General features: G+C 47.3%; 1 protein-coding gene across 1 annotated transcript in view; it reads left to right on the forward strand.

The window, feature by feature from the left end:
- Positions 1-19101, forward strand: part of ONECUT2 (one cut homeobox 2) — a 39695-nt gene extending 20594 nt beyond the window's left edge. Inside the window, exon 2 of the mRNA XM_030868023.2 lies at positions 18815-19101. Coding sequence (XP_030723883.1) covers positions 18815-19101 — 287 coding nt within the window. The remainder of the gene's footprint in view (positions 1-18814) is intronic.
- The last annotated feature ends 233 nt before the right edge of the window (positions 19102-19334 follow it).

Raw genomic sequence — 19334 nt, forward strand, 5'->3', positions numbered from 1 at the left:
CCAGGAGAAAGGCCTTATCTCTCAGTTCCACCCACCTACCACCGAAGACAAGAAAAACAGACCCTGCTCATCTTTTATCCTGACTAGCCATCCCATTCAGTTCTGTGGCAAAGGACCCTGCGGTAACAGAGCTGTAATTGGAGAGTTGGCATTCCATAAGCACTGCTTTAATACTAAAAAAAAAAAAAAAAAAAAAAAGTTCCAAAGATGTACTTTTTGTTGCATTGTTAATTAGCCTTTAAACATTTCAGAATTGAGTAGAATCTTCAAAGTCTTCAAGGTTTATCTTGTTTATCTCTGTCTTAGTCTACTGTACCAAAATACCACAGACAACTTATTAACAACAGAAATTTATTGCTCATGGTCTGGAGGCTGGAAGAGCTAGATCAGGGTGCCAGCCTGGTTGGGTGAAGGCCCTCTTCAAGGCTGCAGACTTCTCATTGTATCTTCACATGGTGGAAGGGGTTAGGGAGCTCTTTGGAACCTCTTTTATAAGGGCACTAATCATATTCAGAAGGGTTTTCTACCCTCATGACTTAAGCACCTCCCAAAGGCCCCACCTACTACTGTCATCATCTCTGGAAGTTAGAATTTCAACATATGAATTTGGGCGTGACAAATATTCAGTCTATAGCAATCTCTGTGCCTCAGATAATAGTGGGTATATCATAAGGTTATTGTGAGCCTTAAATAAACTAATGCATATAGATGCTCAGAACAACTGGTCAATTGTGAATACTTGCTAATTTAGTTGAATCATTATTACTATTAATTGATTAATATTACCTTTGTAATTTCTCTGTACATAAGCAGGAGACTTGGCCTGAGTCACCAACTCTTCCATATTTTTTATATATCAAGAGTATTGCTTGGGACTTCCCTGGTGGTGCAGTGGTTAAGACCCCAAGCTCCCAATGCAGGGGGCCCGGGTTCAATCCCTGGTCGGGGAACTAGATCCCACATGCATGCCACAACTAAATTAACATGCTGCAACTAAGGAGCCCGCCTGCTGCAACTAAGACCCGGCACAACCAAATAAATAAAATACTTTTTTTAAAGAAAAGAGTATTGCTTGGCATTGTCATCAAGAGCATGAGCTTCGGGGTTAGACAGATCCAGTTTAGGTCCCAGCTACACCACGTACTAGCTATGTGACCTCATGCAAGTCATTAACCTCAGAGAGCCTCAGTTGCTTCCTCTGTAGAATGGGGATAATGTTGGTGCTGACTAGATGGTTGGTGTGCGGGTTAAATGAGATACCATAGTGTTTAGCGCTGCACCTGGCACTTTTACATCTTATTTCCTTCATACCCAGGATAATCCCCTATTTCACATGGACAGGTCTATCCTTCAGCATAATTTTTGTCACTTTCACCAGTGGCATTTGTGACGAGAGAGATTGCCAGACACAACATTGGTCTTTGGATGCCCTCCTTGCAAACTGGTCAAACATGCAGCAGTGTTATTCACTCCTGGCCACCACTCCCTCTCCTCCCCCACCCCCATGTCCTTTTAAGACTCTTAACAATTACAGGCATTTCGCTAAGCTTGTGCTTAGAGCACGGAAGTCTGCTGTGCTCACAGTAGGTTCTGACTGCATGCTTACTGACTTATGCTGGGGTAAGGTCCATTTGGAGAGTGTGGTATGTGTTGAGCACAAACTCTACATTTGCTAGAATTGTACAGTTGTACATAGAAAAATTACAGCTCCGCCAGCAAGGCTCAGCTTATCTTATATCTGCATCATGATCGCAGGTTTGGGAGTCATTTCAGAAAGCTGTTTTCTCCCGCGTCCAGGTAGCGATGAGGCAAAAAGTGCTGAGTACTGTTCCCTCTTTTCTGGTTTCAGTATGACTGGACCCTGCCTCTTTCTCCTGTTCCCCAGATCCACCATTCATTTGGTTCTCATCTCACTCCCTGAAGGTTCCTGTTTTGGTTCATGCTATCATCTTTATTCCCAAAACCAGGAGGCTTAATATGCAAAGGAAGGAAGGAAAGAAGGGAGGAAGGAAAGAAGGGAGGGAGGAAAGAAAACCCACAGACACCTCGCTGTTGCTTTTCATGAAGTATCAACTTACCTGCTAATAGAAGATTTTGAAGCCGTGGGCTTCCTCTGAATTCTCAACACACGATTGTTGAGACTATTTAAACAGTCTCTAGAATCCTTTTCTGACCCCAGATTACTTCGAAGCATTAATTGTCTTAGTGGTTTCATGGCCACATTATTTCATATTCATTAGTGTTTTCATGAAAAATGATAAAACTAATTAGAGCGGCTAGCGGTTAATTCACTTGGTGATTCGTTACTCTTTCCCCTCTTGGTGTTCTGCATGTGGTCATCTTGGAGAAGGCGTCCAAGGAGTAATTGCAGCTCTATTCCCTGAGTGATCGCCTAATGCCATTAGTTCTGATCCACAGGCACATCTTCAGCGGCTCTGATGGGGTCTGGTTACAGCTGCACCCTCGCCCCTGCCCTTTGGATGAAGGGAGAGGGGAGCCTGCACTCAGGACTGGTCCTCTGGAGGGGGTCCAGGGCAGCAGAGGGGGCCGAGTTCCCGGTGGGAGGTGAGCATCGCTTTAGCCTCTTCTGGACCGTGAGGTAAGGACAGGACAGTGCTCAGAGAAATCTGCCCTGAGAACTTGTACTCGGGAAGGAATAGGGAAAACAAATTTTCTTCGGTTTTAGCAGACGTGTGGCTAGGCACGGGCTAGACTCTGGAAGTCTGGTTCTCTCTCAGACCTCTGCCGGCCAGTTCTCTTCTTAAAATGTTTATTTGTCCTCACATCCATTGGGATGGCAGCTATCAAAAGGCCCAGGGAGTGTGCCAGCCTATGATAACATCTGCAGCGAGGCAGTCTATCTAGGAGCAGAATTTCTGGGTCATAGCGCATGCATATATTCAACTATATCAGATACTGCCAAACCGTCTTCTAACCTGTTAGGCGAATTTACACTCCCACTGGCAGCCTGGGAGAGTTCCCATATCTTTGCCAGCAGTTGGTATTGAGAGATTTTTACATTTAAGCCATTTAGGTGGATGTATAATGTTGTTGTTTTAAGTTTATAATTCCTGGATTACTAGTAACTTTGAGGGTCTTTTTATATAATTGTTGGAAATTTGGATTTCTTCTCCTGTAAAGTGCCTGTTCAAGTCTTTGCCTGTTTTCCTATTGGGATGTCTTGACTTCTTGTTGATTTCCAAAAGATTTTATATATTCTGAGTTCAGGCCCTTTATCAAACATGTGCTGCAGATATCCATGGCTGTCCTCTCTCTCTCTCTCTCTCTCTCTCTCTCCACTCTCTTATTTGTGTCCTTTGATATACAGAAATTCTTAATTGTAATGTGCTCTAATATTTCAGTCTTTTTCCTTTGAGTTAGTTTTTTTCTTTTTTTTCTTTTTTTTTTTTTGTGGTATGCGGGCCTGTCACTGCTGTGGCCTCTCACGCTGCGGAGCACAGGCTCCGGACGCGCAGGCTCAGCGGTCATGGCTCACGGACCCAGCCGCTCCGCGGCACGTGGGATCCTCCCGGACCGGGACACGAACCCGCGTCCCCTGCATCGGCAGGCAGACTCTCAACCACTGCGCCACCAGGGAAGCCCCTGAGTTAGTACTTTTTTTAGTCTTGTTTAAAAAACCTTTCTTGAGATTATGAAGATATTACTGTATATTATTTTCTAAAAGCTTTTGTTTTGCCATTTACACTAAGGTCTGTTATCCATACACAACTTATTTTTTATGTATGACATGAAGTAGGGGGCCAAGAGTTAAGCCCTGCCCCAATGCCTATCTAATTCCCCTAGCTCCGTTATTAGAAAGAATACCTTTCCTCGTGTTCTGACGTGCGACTCTTCTCATTAAATCCCATATCCATAGGTGTGTGGATCTGTTTGTAGGCTTTCTCTTCTGTTACACTGGTCTAGTTGTATGTATATCCTTGTCCCAATACTACACAATTAGAGTCAGATTAGAGGTCTTGATAGTTAAGACAGCAAGTCCTTCCATCTGCTCTTCTTCATCAAGAATAGCTTGACTAGGGCTTCCCTGGTGGCGCAGTGGTTGAGAGTCTGCCTGCCGATGCAGGGGACGCGGGTTTGTGCCCCGATCCGGGAAGTTCCCACATGCCGCGGAGCGGCTGGGCCCGTGAGCCATGGCCGCTGAGCCTGTGCGTCCGGAGCCTGTGCTCCGCGACGGGAGAGGCCACAGCAGTGAGAGGCCCACGTACCGCAAAAAAAAAAAAAAAAAAGCTTGACTAGGGAATTCCCTGGCGGTCCAGGGGTCAGGACTCTGCACTTCCACTGCAGGAAACCCAGGTTCCATCCCTGGTTGGGGAACTAGGATCCCACAAGCCATGCGGTGTGGCCAAAACAAACAAAACCCCAAAAAGAATAGCTTGAACGTTCTTTGATTTTTCGCATCCTCACGTTGATTGTATTTTTTTTTTTTTAATTTACTTTTGGCTGCTTTGGGTCTCTGTTGCTGTGCGAGGGCTTTCTCTAGTTGTGGCGAGCGGGGGCTACTCTTCATTGCGGTGCATGGGCTTCTCACTGCGGTGGCTTCTCTTGTTGTGGAGCACGGGCTCTTAACCCACAGGCTTCAGTAGTTGTGGCACATGGGCTCAGTAGTTGTGGCTTGCAGGCTCTAGAGCACAGGCTCAGTAGTTATGGCTCACGGGCTTAGTTGCTCTGTGGCATGTGGAGTCTTCCCGGACCAGGGCTCGAACCTGTGTCCTCTGCATTGGCAGGCAGTTTATTAACCACTATGCCACCAGGGAAGTCCTCACATAGATTTTAGAATCAGCTTGTCAAATCCCAAAAACTGAAAGGAAAGAAAGAAGAAAGAAAGGGAAGGAGAGAAATCTGCTGAGATCTTTATTAAAGATTTGGTTGGATCTATAGATCAACATGGAGAGAATTAAACTTTTTACAATATTGAGTCTTCCAATCCATTTATTTAGTACTTTTTAATTTCTCTAACAAAGTTTATAGTTCTCTTTGTCAAAGTTTTACATACCTATTGTTAGATTTATTTCTATGTACTTGATATTTTAATCCTATTATAAATGGTATCGTCTTCGTTTTCTGTTTGTTGTGTTATATAGAAATACAGTTGATTTTTATCTATGGATAAAAATCTAGGAACCTTGCTAAATTCTCATATTCATTCTAATAGTTTATCTGTGTATAATCTTGGATTTTCTATGGATGTTAATCAATATTGATGTTTGTATGTTCATCTTAAAACTGACCACCTTATTGAGCTTTCTTATTAGTTCTAATAATTTGAGTATTGAAGCTTTTGGGTTTTCTAGGTTAAAAAATCATATTAATTTATTTTTATGAGGGTTCTGTTTCTGCCTAGAGAAGCAAGATAGGGTAGCTGTTGGTACAAGGAGTTTAGAATCTGACTACCTGAGTTTGAAACCCAACTCTATTACTTTCTATGTAATCTTAAGTAATTTGCTTAATCCTCTGTGACTCAGGATAATTAATTGTAAACCACCTCATAGGTTGATTTTAAAAATTGAATGAGTTAGTACAACTTCAAAAATGCCCATCAAATCATGACCACTCAGTTTATGTCAAATTTTGTCATTTTATCAATTAGTTTCATTCCTTTTAAAATTCCCACTTCTTATTGTTTTTTCTTATTTTATTGCATTGGCTACTTTTACAGCATAATACTGAATGATACTGGTGCTTTCAGGCCTCACCTGAAACTTAACACATTGAAATGTTCCTTCTAGGTTTTTTTTTTTTAGTTGTTTTGTTTTTCATAATTTGACATATATTTAATCATCTTTAAATGCACTTATGAATCCGGTATTAGATTCTGCAAGGGGGAGATAATTTTCCAGTAGAATTTCCTTTTTTCAAACTATGCTGTTTACATAATGATGAAAATCATTAATAATGGAATTATTTCTTTTTAAATACCATTGAAATCCTGTTGCAAAAGGAGGCACCAAACCTTCTACCTTCCTGAAGATTCATTGGTGTAGCCTTTCCAAAAACGTGCTGATTGTTAATGTAATGATACCCCTTTGGATGTTTGGGATATGTTCAGGAGTACTCATAGCCACACAGAGCTGTTGGCCAGTCCTTTTTTAGGACAGTATCACATTCTTGAGCTTTTAATTTTGCTATGTTCCAAGGAAGCTGGAGTATGTCTTCAGTTTTCTTTTCATAAAGAGTACACAGATATACTTTTTGAGTCATTATATAACTAAGAGTGCTTCCCTGCAGGAAAGACCACCTGAACTGCATAAATTCTAACATTACAACTATGGTATCAGTTTTGCTCTTAATTTCCTCCAATGCTATGTATTTCTCATTTTCCTGCAAGAATTTTTTTTGTCTTTCCCATCTCTTATCTTGTGTTTTCTTTATTACCTACTATTATTTATAGAGTTCTCTCTTGTTTTCTTCTTAATCATTTTCTGTTCCTGTTTCATGGAAGCCATCTCTTTTTGCATTATCTTGAGATACCAAATGACTCTCTAAAATGTTCTTTAAGTGTCTATAAGATATTTTCAGGTGAATTTTCTCTGATTTCAGATGGTGGTCTGTTTTTCTGTTTTCCAGTGTTTTCCATCTCTTTCCTTTTGTCCTATGTATTCATACTCAAATGAGAAAAACCCAGTCAGGCCTGATATAATTAATAGGAAGGGTGTGTGTTGTCCTCACAGCCTCCTTTCTGGATGTTGGTGCACTCACCCTTGTAGACCTACACTAAATTGTCAATTGATACACCTAACCCAGCTCCTACAGTCTAACCAGTTTTCTTGTAATTTGGCCCTGCTGGACTGACATGGATCTCCTGCGTCCATTCCTCAGCTGCTGACAAGCTGGTCAAATGGTGTATGTGCATGAGTCCCCAAGATACCAAGTGCCAAACCTTCCTCTTGTCCTTACGCTCACCTGGAGCACTCTGTGGAAACTATACCTCCCAGGGTTCGATCTACCACTGGAGTCCCTCTTCTACCCACCCCACTGTCAATTTTTTTGCCCAATTGTTTATTGAGAGTTGCAGTTCTCAATTAGTAGGTAGAAGGGAGTGGACAGCACTCTGGCTATTTCAAAAGGCATCACCTGTCAAGTTGAGTGATGGCTGCTTAATTTGAATTTCTGAACAGCTGGAGGACTCAGGTGTTATTTTTTCAATTCAATTCCATTGGCCTTGTGTTTAGGTGAGAATTCCTCAGAAATGCCGCCGTGCAGGTTGACGGCAGTCCTAGTGTTCAGTTTGGTGAGTTTTACCTTTTATTCCAGGTCTTCGAGATCATTTTAGTGGGAAGTTAGGAGAGGCTGTACTGGGTTCTCCTAACCGCTTTTAGTGAGATGTTCTATCCAGAATTAAATATTTGTTTTAGCAACTCACAACCTCCTGGATAGCTTGCCGAGTAGAGATATGCAGCAAATCTAAAGGTCTGTCTTTGCCAGGCTTCTTTGTAGGCAGAATAGATGACCAGGAATCGTGATTTCAAAGGCTGAGTGCTCCCTAAAGATTAATTCTAATAGCCAAGGGGGAAATAAAAACACCACTGAACTAGTAATAAGGGAATCTGGGTTCTCAGGGCTCAGTCACTGACTCCCTGTGGTCAGCGTTGGGCAAATCATGACGCCCCTAAGAGCCCCAGACTCCTTATATCTAAAATAAAGGATAGGACCAAATGGTCTCTAACGTCCTGCCCTTCTAGGACTCGGTGGTTTTACCAGCTGTCCTGGAACATCTGCTGTTAGAAACCTGTTCCTTGGGGCTCCCCTTTTACTCCCAGAGTTTCTGCTGAAAGGGAAGCCGAGGAGGAGAATGCACATCCACGCTGGGTGAGCGAGCCCCAGCTACAGGCAGAACCTGCTGGGAGGGACAGTAGGAGGAGTGGGCAAGTCGGGTGCAGAGGACTGGCGACCCTCTTCTGGAGATCCGCCCTCTGGGGCCACACTGGGCCTCTATATAAGCAAGTTTCAGGCATCAAAGGACCCCATTTGCTGAGTCCCCTTCAGTGACTTTGTATTGAAGGGAAAATAGGGATAGGAAATTAAACTCGTTTTCTTCAGAGGATGTCTTTGAGGCAAGGGAACTGCGAATGATGACCGGATGGCTGCCTCTCATGCGACAATAAATAGACCTGGGAGGTGCTGGTTTGTCACAACCAACGTGTTTATAACCCAACCCAAGTGAAGTCATGGGCGGCAGGGTTTTGAGGGAGCGCAGAGAGTTAGCACTTATCACCCGTGATTTCCAAATGGGAGGAAGAGGGCACCACAGGGATACCCAGATGGGCAGAGACGTGCCCCAGGTCAGAAGTGAAGCTTAAGGTGGGGCTCAAGCGTTCCGGGCAATGCCAGGCTTCCTGGGGTTCCTGACTTTTCTGCACTTTGGATGCGACCCCTTCCAGAGCCTCCAGAATGAGGGGTGTGTGCTCACGCATGCATGGTCCCCTGCTCTCTTGTTTTTTCTCCCTCCTCTCTCCTCTTTCCCTCCTGCTCTGGCATCTCCCGCCCGTGATATTTGCTCTAATAGGCCGGGCAGCAGCTACCTCACTGGCACATGGGTTGTTCAGCCCGGATCCTGTTGCCTTGTCTGTCCAGGATAATTTGCTAAATGGTTTAGAGGTTTTTCTCGCCACGGAAGGCCAGTTAGAAGGGAGTGAAAGGAGGGCTAAAACCCCAGGGACCGGGAATGACTCCAAATCCATTTGCACAGGCAACTTCCCTGTCTCTGCTCTTGGCCACCCAAATGGACGCTGGTCTGGATGTCACTGGCTCTGCTGCCTGAGCGGATGGGCATCTGGTCTGTGAGAAAAGCCAGCTCCAACCTGGAGACAAAGCCATTAAGTTTCCCGTTTGACTCAGGCCAGGGATGTTTGGAGAAACAAGAGGGAAGTTGGAGTTTAGCTCTCAGGGGCCAAGTTCACCCTACCGGCTCTGTGACCATCTGGACCAAGGTGGCGTTCAGTAATAAGGTCAGGAATCAAAGAGAAGCAGGGAAAACTGTAAAGCATCTAACTGCAAACTACTTATAGTTTCCAAGTTTTAAAGAGCACAAGATAATCAAATGATGATGAAAAGATCTTGTCCTTTGCAGCCCCTCCCCCTTCATCAAGCCCTCCCGCCTCCCCGGTGAGTGATTGGTGCGCCACCTAATGGCCTTAGTGGCCAGTGCTCAGAGCCTGAGCCCCAAGTCCTGTGTGTCACACCCCTCCTCTCCAGGTCCCTGTAGCAGTGTGCCAGCACCTCTCCCTTTGCTGGCCCAAGGAGCCTGCATTGATGGCATTGTTCAGCACTGATGGCTTCCTGAACATTAAATATGTACTATCAGAGTAGGTAACTCTTCTATTCTTGCTTCCCTATTTGAATGCAAGGGATGCTGTTATTATTTTAAAAGCTCTTGAATATGCAAATTAGTTCCAGAGGAAGGGAGCCTTCCTGGACGCCATCACTCCTTCCCATCCTGACAGTAACAAAGGGAAGTAAAAGGAGTTGATTTCCCTCTTCTGACCTCAAAACCCCACAGAATTCTCCGAACAAGGCTGGAGGTACAAATACGACCTTACTTTTGTAACTGATTTTTCCAGCATAACCCAGTTGGTTGCCTCAGTTGATCTTTCCAACCCGACTCCAGCCCCTGTGGGTGTGCCCTTGTTGCTGGAGAAGGTCACTCTCCCGCTCTGCACAGCCCTTGGAAGACGGCAGCTTCAGGCTTTCCAGCTGAAAGCTGGAAACGATTCTCCTTCGGCATCGTTTTCAAACCCATATACTCGGAGGTTAAGTGACCACGCTGAAAAATGCACACCCCGATGGCTTCCTTCCCCACCCCACCCGGTGCCCTGGCAGGATCACATTGAACAATTCAGGGAAAGTATTCACTGAATGCAAGGAGAGTAGAGCACGTCTGCATTATTTATTAGGGGCTAACAATACCCATCATATGTAGAATGTATTTGGACATAAATTAGTGATGTTAGGAAACACCAGGGGTCCAAAACCTATTAGGATCTCTGACACGTATGTAAAAACACATCACAGTCTTACCTTTTCTACGAGGCTGGGAATTGGCTCTGAGACTGCTTCACAAAGAAAACAAAAATCTTTAACCTTTTGTTTGCTATAAGCCCTCTGGACACTTCATCTACCGTTGAGTAAGTCTTGGCAAATCATTTCAGACTATGAATTCTTAACCTCACTTTCTCACCCCCCTTCCTCTTTCTTCTTTCTCTATGATGGAAGGAAGGATATTTACATTTACTGAGCACCTACTGTGCACACCAACATTACAGCTAGCCCCTTGATGTCCAGAGGGGTTTGCAATTAGTATCCCCACTTTACAGATGAGGAAACTGAGGCTCAAGGTCATGCAGCTGATAAGTGGCCAACGTGGAATTTGAAACCAGGTCATGACTTCAAGCTGAGACTTCTTACCCTACATGTGACTCCCTGCCTGGACAGGAAGGCAACAGCTGTTCTTTGCTTCTTTGTCAGCTGTATATCACCACAGGAATGCCACGTAACACAGAACCACAAAACCGGTGGCATAAAGCCATGAACGTTTATTTTTGCCCAGGAGTCTACGGGTCAGCTGGGCAGTTCTGCTGGTCCAGGCCACGCTTGAGGGGTCTCAGCTGGGCTCACTGCAGTCAGCTGCTGGGGCAGCTGGGGTGGGCTGACCCAGGCTGGCCTGGGCTTGTCATGTGGCGGCCAGAGCTCCAAGAGCGTGAACAAAGCACTCGGCTTCTCGAGGCCTGGGCTGTTCCTTCTGCCACATTCAGTTGGCCAAAGCAAATCACCAGACCAGCCCAGATCCGGGAAAGACAGACGAACTCCATCCCATGCTGGAGGGGAGCTGCAGAGTGACATTGCAGGAGATGGGGATGGTGGGACGAGAAGGATTGGGGCCAGTTTTGCAATTAGTCAGCCTCCCTTCCCACTGTGGGGCTGCCTTGCTTCCTTGGGGGCACCTGCTTCTTGGAAGCCTCAGCTCCCCCATCTCCAAGCCTGTGCTCAGAGCTGTGTCTCATTTGTACTGAGGATGTTGCACAGAATGACTGCGGAGGGGATTTAAACGGCCCTCTTCCAAAGGGGAAGGGGTGCAGTCAGTCTGGCAGGGGCTAAGCCTTCCACTGACTGGATTAAGCTGAAGCAGGAGGCTTTCAGCATCAGCCAGCACAGGAGGGGAGCCTGGGGGCGGGGCAGCCAGCCTGGGGGCGGGGCAGCCAGCCTGGGGACAGAAACCACACTGAGAAAGATTCTTCTAGGCCTACACCTGAGACTTTGGCGCTTCCTCCAGGTACCTCTTGGAGGGTGGCTTTCCGTTGCCCATCCTCAAGCATCTCTGGACATGGTATCGTGTTCGTGGAGCCAGAGTTCCCCTCCTCTGCGGGGGCTCGGCCCCTCACCTCCCCAGGGCCTCTGCAAGGACCTCTCTTCGGCCTGTGTGTTTGTGGTTTACAGGGAGGAGGGTTGGAAGGAAAGGTCCATTTCCACAGGACACCAGGGCTAACCAGTCAACACGGGAGGTGATGCTGGGCTGTGAGGGAGGAGAAGCATGGAGCTGGGGGGCAGGAGGGGGCAGGAAGGGGAGCACGGGGGCAGAAGAGGGAAGGGCTGCTGGATTCCTGGAGGACTGGGACAGGCCAGAAAGCTCATGAGAAGGAGACAACCAGTGGAGAGCAAAGAAATCGGCAAGATCAGAGATGAGAGGACAAGCCAAAGGGGGCCGACGATTCCAGACCTCGACACCACATTGTACCACGACTGCCCCGCTGCTAACTCACGCTCGGCACCTACTCAGACCACCTTCACCAGCAGGTCATTCATGACCCCTGCGAGGCGGTCCTGGAGGTTAAAGACACAGAAGCTTCAAGTCCAGAAGGAAAGAAAAGCCCCGATTCCATTTCTCACTAAGGCAGGTGGGGCAAGTATCCCCCAAAGAGGCACCTGCCCAGCATGGGACTTGAGAGGCAGAGTGGATTGTGTCTAACAGCTCGCAGATTAACAGCCAACGATGTCCATTCTTCTGACCCCTCCAGGAGATGTCACTGAGGAAGACAGCATTTGTGCGGTACCAGGCAGAGGGAGAGGACCGTGGAGGGCAAATCCATCCGAAGGATGGAATGGACCCGTCAATCATTTCTGGCCCAGTCACCCCAAGGGAGAGGGAGGCCCGGTGATCATACCCAGGTCACACGGCTAGTGAATGGCCGAGCTGAATTTGAACTTAGGTTGGATGGAAACTGCCCTGCCCTCGTCCATTTTAGTCTTCTCCCCACTTCAGTTGCCTCAAGAAAAATAAAACTACAAAGGCTTTTGTTTCAAGTCTGTAATTCATTTCCATGAGACATTTTCCTTACCTGTCAGCTTGTTGAAAGAGCCCGAGGGGCCCTTCCGGTACTCGTAACTCTGTAGCAAATCATGAGATGGGGCCGGATTCTCCAAAAACAAATGGGAGCGTTTCAGCCCAATACAGCAGAAGTTGTTCAACAGGGACCTGAATTCTTGGGGCACAATCCCAGTAGCGTGGGTAGTTTCAGCTCCAGAGCAGGGAGGACCGAGGATTCGGGCCGGTGTTGGGTGCCTCTTACTTCCCCGGCCCCTCAGGACCGAGGGGGGGCTGGGAAGGGGTTTCCAGGCCAACGTCTCAGCCCTGACGCTAGTTGTGTCACCCTAAACAAGTCACTGAACCTTCACCACGTGCAGAATGGGAATCCACACCTCTGCCCTACGTTCCCGTCAAAGAGCCTGTGGAAAGTGCTGGGACTTCCCCGGCGGTCCAGTGGTTAAGACGCGCCAATGCAGGGGGCATGGGTTCGATCCCTGGTCAGGGCACTAAGATCCCGCATGCCACGGGGTACGGCCAAAAATTTAAAAATAAAATAAAAATAGAGAAAGTGCTCATCGGGGTCCAGACCTTGCCTGCCTCTCAGGCTCACCTCGCTGACCTCTAGCTCCCCACGTGAAACCGACAGCCCCAGACCCAACAGGAGCGCCGACGGTCTGTGACTCAGGCGTGAGAATGGAGTTATGGGCGGAGGGAGACGCGCAGGGCCCTTGAAGAGCTGAAGCCCCTGCGGCTGTGGGACCAGGCGTTAAAGCGAAGCGCGGTTCCGATGACCTGGATCTGCCTCGTAGATCCTGGATCTGCCTCGTAGAACTAGCCCCATACCACCCCCACTTACCCTGCAGACACTTACAGCCGAGGTCGCTCCGCCCGCCCGCGTCTAGGCACGGGCCCTCCCAGAGGAGACCACGGCGAAAACCAGGCGGGCGGCGCAGAGGTGGCGGCCCTCCCCAGCTTTGCTTCTCCCTATCAGCCTGCCTCCCTTCCGTCCCCGAGGCTCGGGCCCTAGCTTCCCACAGCTCTCCACCCCTAGCAGGCAAATACCAAAGACCTTTGTCCCAAGAAGGAAAATTAGGGGTGGGTGAAAATGAGGCTTTTCCATCAGAGAAACGACACAGTCACTGCCCTCTGGGGTCGGCGCCAGGGCCCTCGCCGGGGTGACGCACTGCTTTCCGTGGCCTCCTTAATATTATTTCTTGAGTCTCTGGTACCGCCCCTCACCCTGCCTCACCTGCCTGTGAGCCGCCTCCTGATGGGAATGACTTCTGGCTTTACAGCCTTGCCACGTGCCTGATGGGGCGTGCCTTCGTGCTGCCCCTGTGCGGGCACTGGACAGCGCTGTGGCCAGTTCCCCTGGGCTCCTGAGAATGCCCAGGAGCGGCCTGACCGTGTGCGGAGCAGAGAGAAAGGGCCAGTGGGAGAGAGAAGTTCTTCTTTCTCTCCTGGTTTAGGAAGATGAGCTCCAGGGAAGTGGCGCATGCTTGGACATGCACTTTCGTCTCTGACCCTCTGAGGGTGGCCACCTGGGAAAAGGTGAATTGGCATCTCACGGTCTCGGGGAGGGCTTGTGCCTTGAACCAGGGCTTCCCTTCTTATTATTTCACCCTGGGAACCCAGTGGTTTGAAAAATTTGTCTACCCAGGACCCTACTTAGGCAGTAGCTGTCACCTCTGTTACTAATCACAGATACCTCTGTCTGTATATATCTGCGAGTCCCAGGTCCTGGTCCACGGGGGACAGGCAGCCTTCTCCATCTGAGCTGATATCGTTCCTGCCCCCAAAAGGAGGGAAAAGGCACTGTAGCCCCAGTAGGTAGCCTCATTGTGGGCAAAAACAAATAATTTCTCCCTGTCTTTGATAGAAATAGAAATGAGCCCTCAAACCTCCATGACCCACACAGGGACCACTTCCCCAGAAGAGGAAGGAAGATGGAGAATGAGGGATTTCTCTCTCTTCCCGTCAGGTAACATACACATCACCCCATGGTGCGCCCTCCCTGCTTCCTTCCTAGAAGAGGGAGGAGAAGCAGATCCCAGTGCCTGCGGGAGTCTGGGCTAACCTCTCACCCTCCTGGAGCAGAGTTTATCGTGAGTGGCAGGAACTCACTCCATCCACACCACTGATGAACACCGTCTGTTGGGTTTCTAACACACATTCCTGGGCCGTAGGGAGCTACTTGACATTTCCCTAGCTGTTTTGAAATGGGCATTTGTAGTGTGTAATGTTCTAACCAAAACCATTTACACTCTGACTGTGCCTCTGGGCAAAGCTAGCTCCACACCTTGTCTGAGAAATTCTGAGGTTCCCACCTTCCTGCCAGCTTCCAGACATCATTCAATCTGTCTACTTTTTCTTAGACTTTCAAAGCAGGCGTTTGCCCTCTTGTTTGTATTTTCCTTCAGCTCCTGACCAACTGCTTTTGTAAGAATCGTGAGGGGGCAACTGTCAGCTGTGAGGACTTGGGGCAGGTTATGTACCTGCAGCCTCATTATTTTGGGCTTTTGGACTTGCCGTACGTTGGCAGACCACAGGCTGCAGCTTTGCGTTTGTTGGTGTAGAGTCTGTTGTCTTTGGAGAGCTGTTGGGAAGGCACACACAGGATCTGATGATCTGTTCTCTCTCTGCAGGTTGCTGAACGTTAAACTTCTAACATTTGTTTCTTAAATCATATGTAGATATATCTTCAAATATAACCTGACAGGCCAACATGGACCTGAATCAATCTAAACTCCCTATTAAAAGTGCAAATACACCACCACACCAGTCAGAAGGACCATCATTAAAAAGTCTACAAATAATAAATGCTGGAGAGGGTGTGGAGAAAAGGGAACCCTCCTACACTGTTGCCAGGAATGTAAATTGGTACAGCCACTATGGAGAACAGTATGGAGGTTCCTGAGAAAACTAAAAATAGGACTTCCTGGCAGTCCAGTGGTTAAGACTCCACACTTCCAATGCAGGGGGTATGGGTTTGATCCCTGGTCGGGGACCTAGGATCCCCCGTGCCAAAAACTTAAAAAAAAAAACTAAACTAAAAATAGAGCTACCATATGACCCTGAAACCCCACTCCTGGGCATATATCCAGAGAAAACTCTTAATTTGAAAAGATATATGCACCCCAATGTTCATAGCAGCACTATTTACCATAGCCAAGACGTGGAAGCAACATAAATATCCATTGACAGATTAATGGATAAAGAAGATGTGGTACACACACACACACACACACAATGGAATACTACTCAGCCATAAAAAGAATGAAATAATGCCATCTGCAGCAACATGGATGGACCTAGAGATTATTATATTAAGTGAAGTAAGTCAGACAGAGAAAGACAAATATATGATATCACTTGTATGTGGAATCTAAAAAGTGATACAGATGAACTTATTTACAAACAAAAAATGGACTCACAGACGTAGAAAACAAACTTATGGTTACCAAAGGGGATAGCAGGGGATGGGGAGGGAGAAAGAAATTAGGAGTTTGGGATTAACATATGCACACTACTGTATATAAAATAAAGAACAAGGACCTACTGTACAGCACAGGGAACTATATTCAATATCTCCCCAGATTCCAGAACACTGCCCCTCCAGGTAAAATTCAGAATCTCGGGGGGGTAGAACCTCCGAGGCTGCCGTGCAGATAGAGTCCCTCTAAGGTGCCAATGGCGTGGGATGCCATTTCTATAGGAGAGAAAGATGGACAGACCCAAGGGCTGGATTCTTGCCCTGGGTCTGCAGCCAACTTGGAATGTGACCTCAGGTCAATCGCTTACACCCTCAGGTCTCCATTTATTTCATTTTAAAATGAGAATAATTCTGCTGTTTATCTTCCTCAGGATTGCTGGGGTTATGCAGCCAGAGGGGAGGTGGGGAGGGAGCATTCACACACTTTGCCTCACGTAAGCCTCTACAGAGGTGAGCACCTTATTTCCATTATGCAGGTAAGGAAGACGGACATTGAAAGTTTAAGTCATTTACCGAGGTCCCAAGTCTTGTAGGTGAAGGAGCGCAGGTGAGAGAATCCAGGCATCTGGTTCCAGAACATTCCATTCCATCAGGGTGCTCCTCCGAGATTTTAGAAATCAGGTAAATGCTCGCTAGTCAAACCGAGGCATAGGGGCTAGCAGCAGCAGCATGACCTGGGAGCTCGTTAGAAATGCAGGTTCTCAGGCCCCACCTGGGTTGACTGCCTCAGAATCTGCATTTGAGCAAGCTTCCCAATGATCCCTGTGCACCTTGAACTTTAGAAGCACTGTTGTAGAGGATTGCACTAGAGAGAGGAAGTCTACAGATGAGGTTATGGTAACTATCCAAACATCCAACAGAAGTGTAAGATCCTCCCAGGGATAATCAAAGAAGAAATCATTACCGGGAAATTCCTGTGGGAGAAGGGTGACTGTAAGCCGTTTCAGCCCTTTCTCTCTGAGTTCCCATTTCCGGGGAAATGCCCCTTATCTGAAAACGTCCAAACCTCCCAAGAGAATGGGGTTTGGGATGGAAACATACTGTTTTTATAGGTGTCTATGTGTGTGTTGTGTTTAATTTACAAAGGTAATATGTTTACTTTTAGAAACGAGAGAAGGAAAAGTCAGGAAGAGAGGGTTCCGCAAAGCTGACGTAGCCCAGCAGTGTTCCTTTTTGAGGGTTCTCCTGTTCCTGCCCTTTTTATCATGGCTCTTCACTTATTTCAGGAGTGATCCTTCATGGCGGATAGCATCCACCAGGGAGGATGGCCAGTTGGGTAGGGGGAAGTTCAGCTTCCAGAATATCTTTGCTATGAGTGTTGGTCCTTAGGTTAAATCCGAAGACCCATCCGTTTGAAGGATGTTCCCCTGATACTCAAACTGCAGCCAGCGGCCCCACTATACCAAATGCTCCCAGCAGAATGCAAAGAGTAGAAAATGGCCTGACCCAAAGCTCAGAAGCGAAACTCACAAATCAGGGCTTTGAGAAGTATGAAAAGGCTTCCAGACCGCACTCCAGACGACTGCTAGCCTTAGGGGAATGTCAGTTGAGTACAAAGAAATTCTCAACCTGGAGCCAGAATGTCCAGTAGGATTTGATCCAGGGAAGGATGCTCAAAGCCGGCCCTCTGCTCCCTCCTCGCCTTTCCTGGATTAGCTCTGTTGAGGCGGCACAAAACACCTGGATGAGCTGTGGTTTCTGTCCAGTGATTTTAACACATGTTCCCATGTTTAAATTTGTGATTTGTATGCACAATATTATTTAGCCCTTAAAAGTTACTTTTCTGGGCTTCCCTGGTGGCGCAGTGTTTGAGAGTCCGCCTGCCGATACAAGAGACGTGGGGTCGTGCCCTGGCCCGGGAGGATCCCACATGCCGCAGAGCAGCTGGGCCCGTGAGCCATGGCCGCTGAGCCTGCGCGTCCGGAGCCTGTGCTCCGCAATGGGAGAGGCCACAACAGTGAGAGGCCCGCGTACCGCAAAAAAAAAAAAAAAAAAAAAAGTTACTTTTCTGAGACCCAATCTGTCTGTGAAGTGTGCAAATTCCTGAAAGAGTCAAGACACCGCTTGTCATCAGCATCCCAAGCATTCATTTATGTCCGTGGCTCCAGAAAGAGCCAGTCGGAAATATCACACAGACCTGATCCCTGCCTTCTAGAAACTTGTAGGGTGAGGCAGAGGTAGTGACACATAAATTAATGTCCTGGCTGCACGTGGCACCCCATATGTGGATACCCATCTACTGAATCAGAGACTCTGCATCTACTAATTGACACATCTCGGGCCCTAAAATAATCCACTGTAAATTTGGGTTCTTTTGCCAACCTCAGCCCTGGTCTTCTTGTACTGGCTTTACTTCCAACCAGCCAGATTAAAACTGGTTAAACCAATTTTTTCACAGTCTTTCCCTCCCTGTTTGATTTTATTTTTTTTATTTTTCAAAAGTCTAGAAGAAGGGGATTTGGGGTCGGGATGATACCATCACTCTGTCACTTCTAATTTCATTCTGTTAACAATTCTTTGAGTCACGAGGGTGGAAGCTTTGATTCTGAGAAATTACGCACTTTTAAGTTTTGACTCCGGAAAGTCACTGTGGCTCATCTGTAAACAATTCCAGAGGGTGACCGTGAAAGAGGAACGTAGTAACCAGGCTTCCCCCTGGGGAAGTCACTGATCCCTTCAGAGCACCTGATTGCACAGGTAAAGAGTTTTAAGGGGGTGGCAGTGGTGGGTAGGGAGTGAAAGAGAAAGCATTTGGTTCAAAACCAGACTGTGTAAACAGCCCTGCTCTTTTCTCCTTTCTCCCTTCCCCCACTAACCGATGCTTTCCATCACCCATAGATGAACTGGGAAGGCTGGTTATTGACAGCTGGGCAATTTGCACAATAAAGTTTAACGGTTTACATCCCCTTTGACTTTCCATCCCCATTGACTTTGTCAATGTTCTCAATGGATCACGTTCTCACACTCGCACTGACTCTCTCCTTCTTCTCTTCCCCTTCAAGCGTGCAAACGCAAAGAGCAAGAACCAAACAAAGACAGGAACAATTCCCAGAAGAAATCCCGCCTGGTGTTCACCGACCTCCAACGCCGAACACTCTTCGCCATCTTCAAGGAGAACAAACGCCCATCCAAGGAGATGCAGATCACCATTTCCCAGCAGCTGGGCCTGGAGCTTACGACCGTCAGCAACTTCTTCATGAATGCCCGGCGCCGCAGCCTGGAGAAGTGGCAGGACGATCTGAGCACAGGGGGCCCCTCGTCCGCCTCCGGCACCTGTACCAAAGCGTGATGGAAGGACTCTCAGTTGGGCACAAGTCACCTCCAAATGAGGACAAAAGATACCAGAAGAAAATGCAAAGGAGAAAGACGCTGGATTCTTAGCTGGGGCCCTTCACTGGTGATTTGAAAGCACAATTCTCTTGAAAAGAAAATTCTATTCTAGCTGTAATCATAGGCCAGGTGTTCTTTTTGTTCATTGGTTTTTAGTGGCTATGGAGTCCAAGTGCAAGCTGAAAACTAATC

This window comes from Globicephala melas, chromosome 13 (assembly GCF_963455315.2).
Source record: "Globicephala melas chromosome 13, mGloMel1.2, whole genome shotgun sequence".
NCBI classification, from domain to species: Eukaryota; Metazoa; Chordata; class Mammalia; order Artiodactyla; family Delphinidae; genus Globicephala; species Globicephala melas.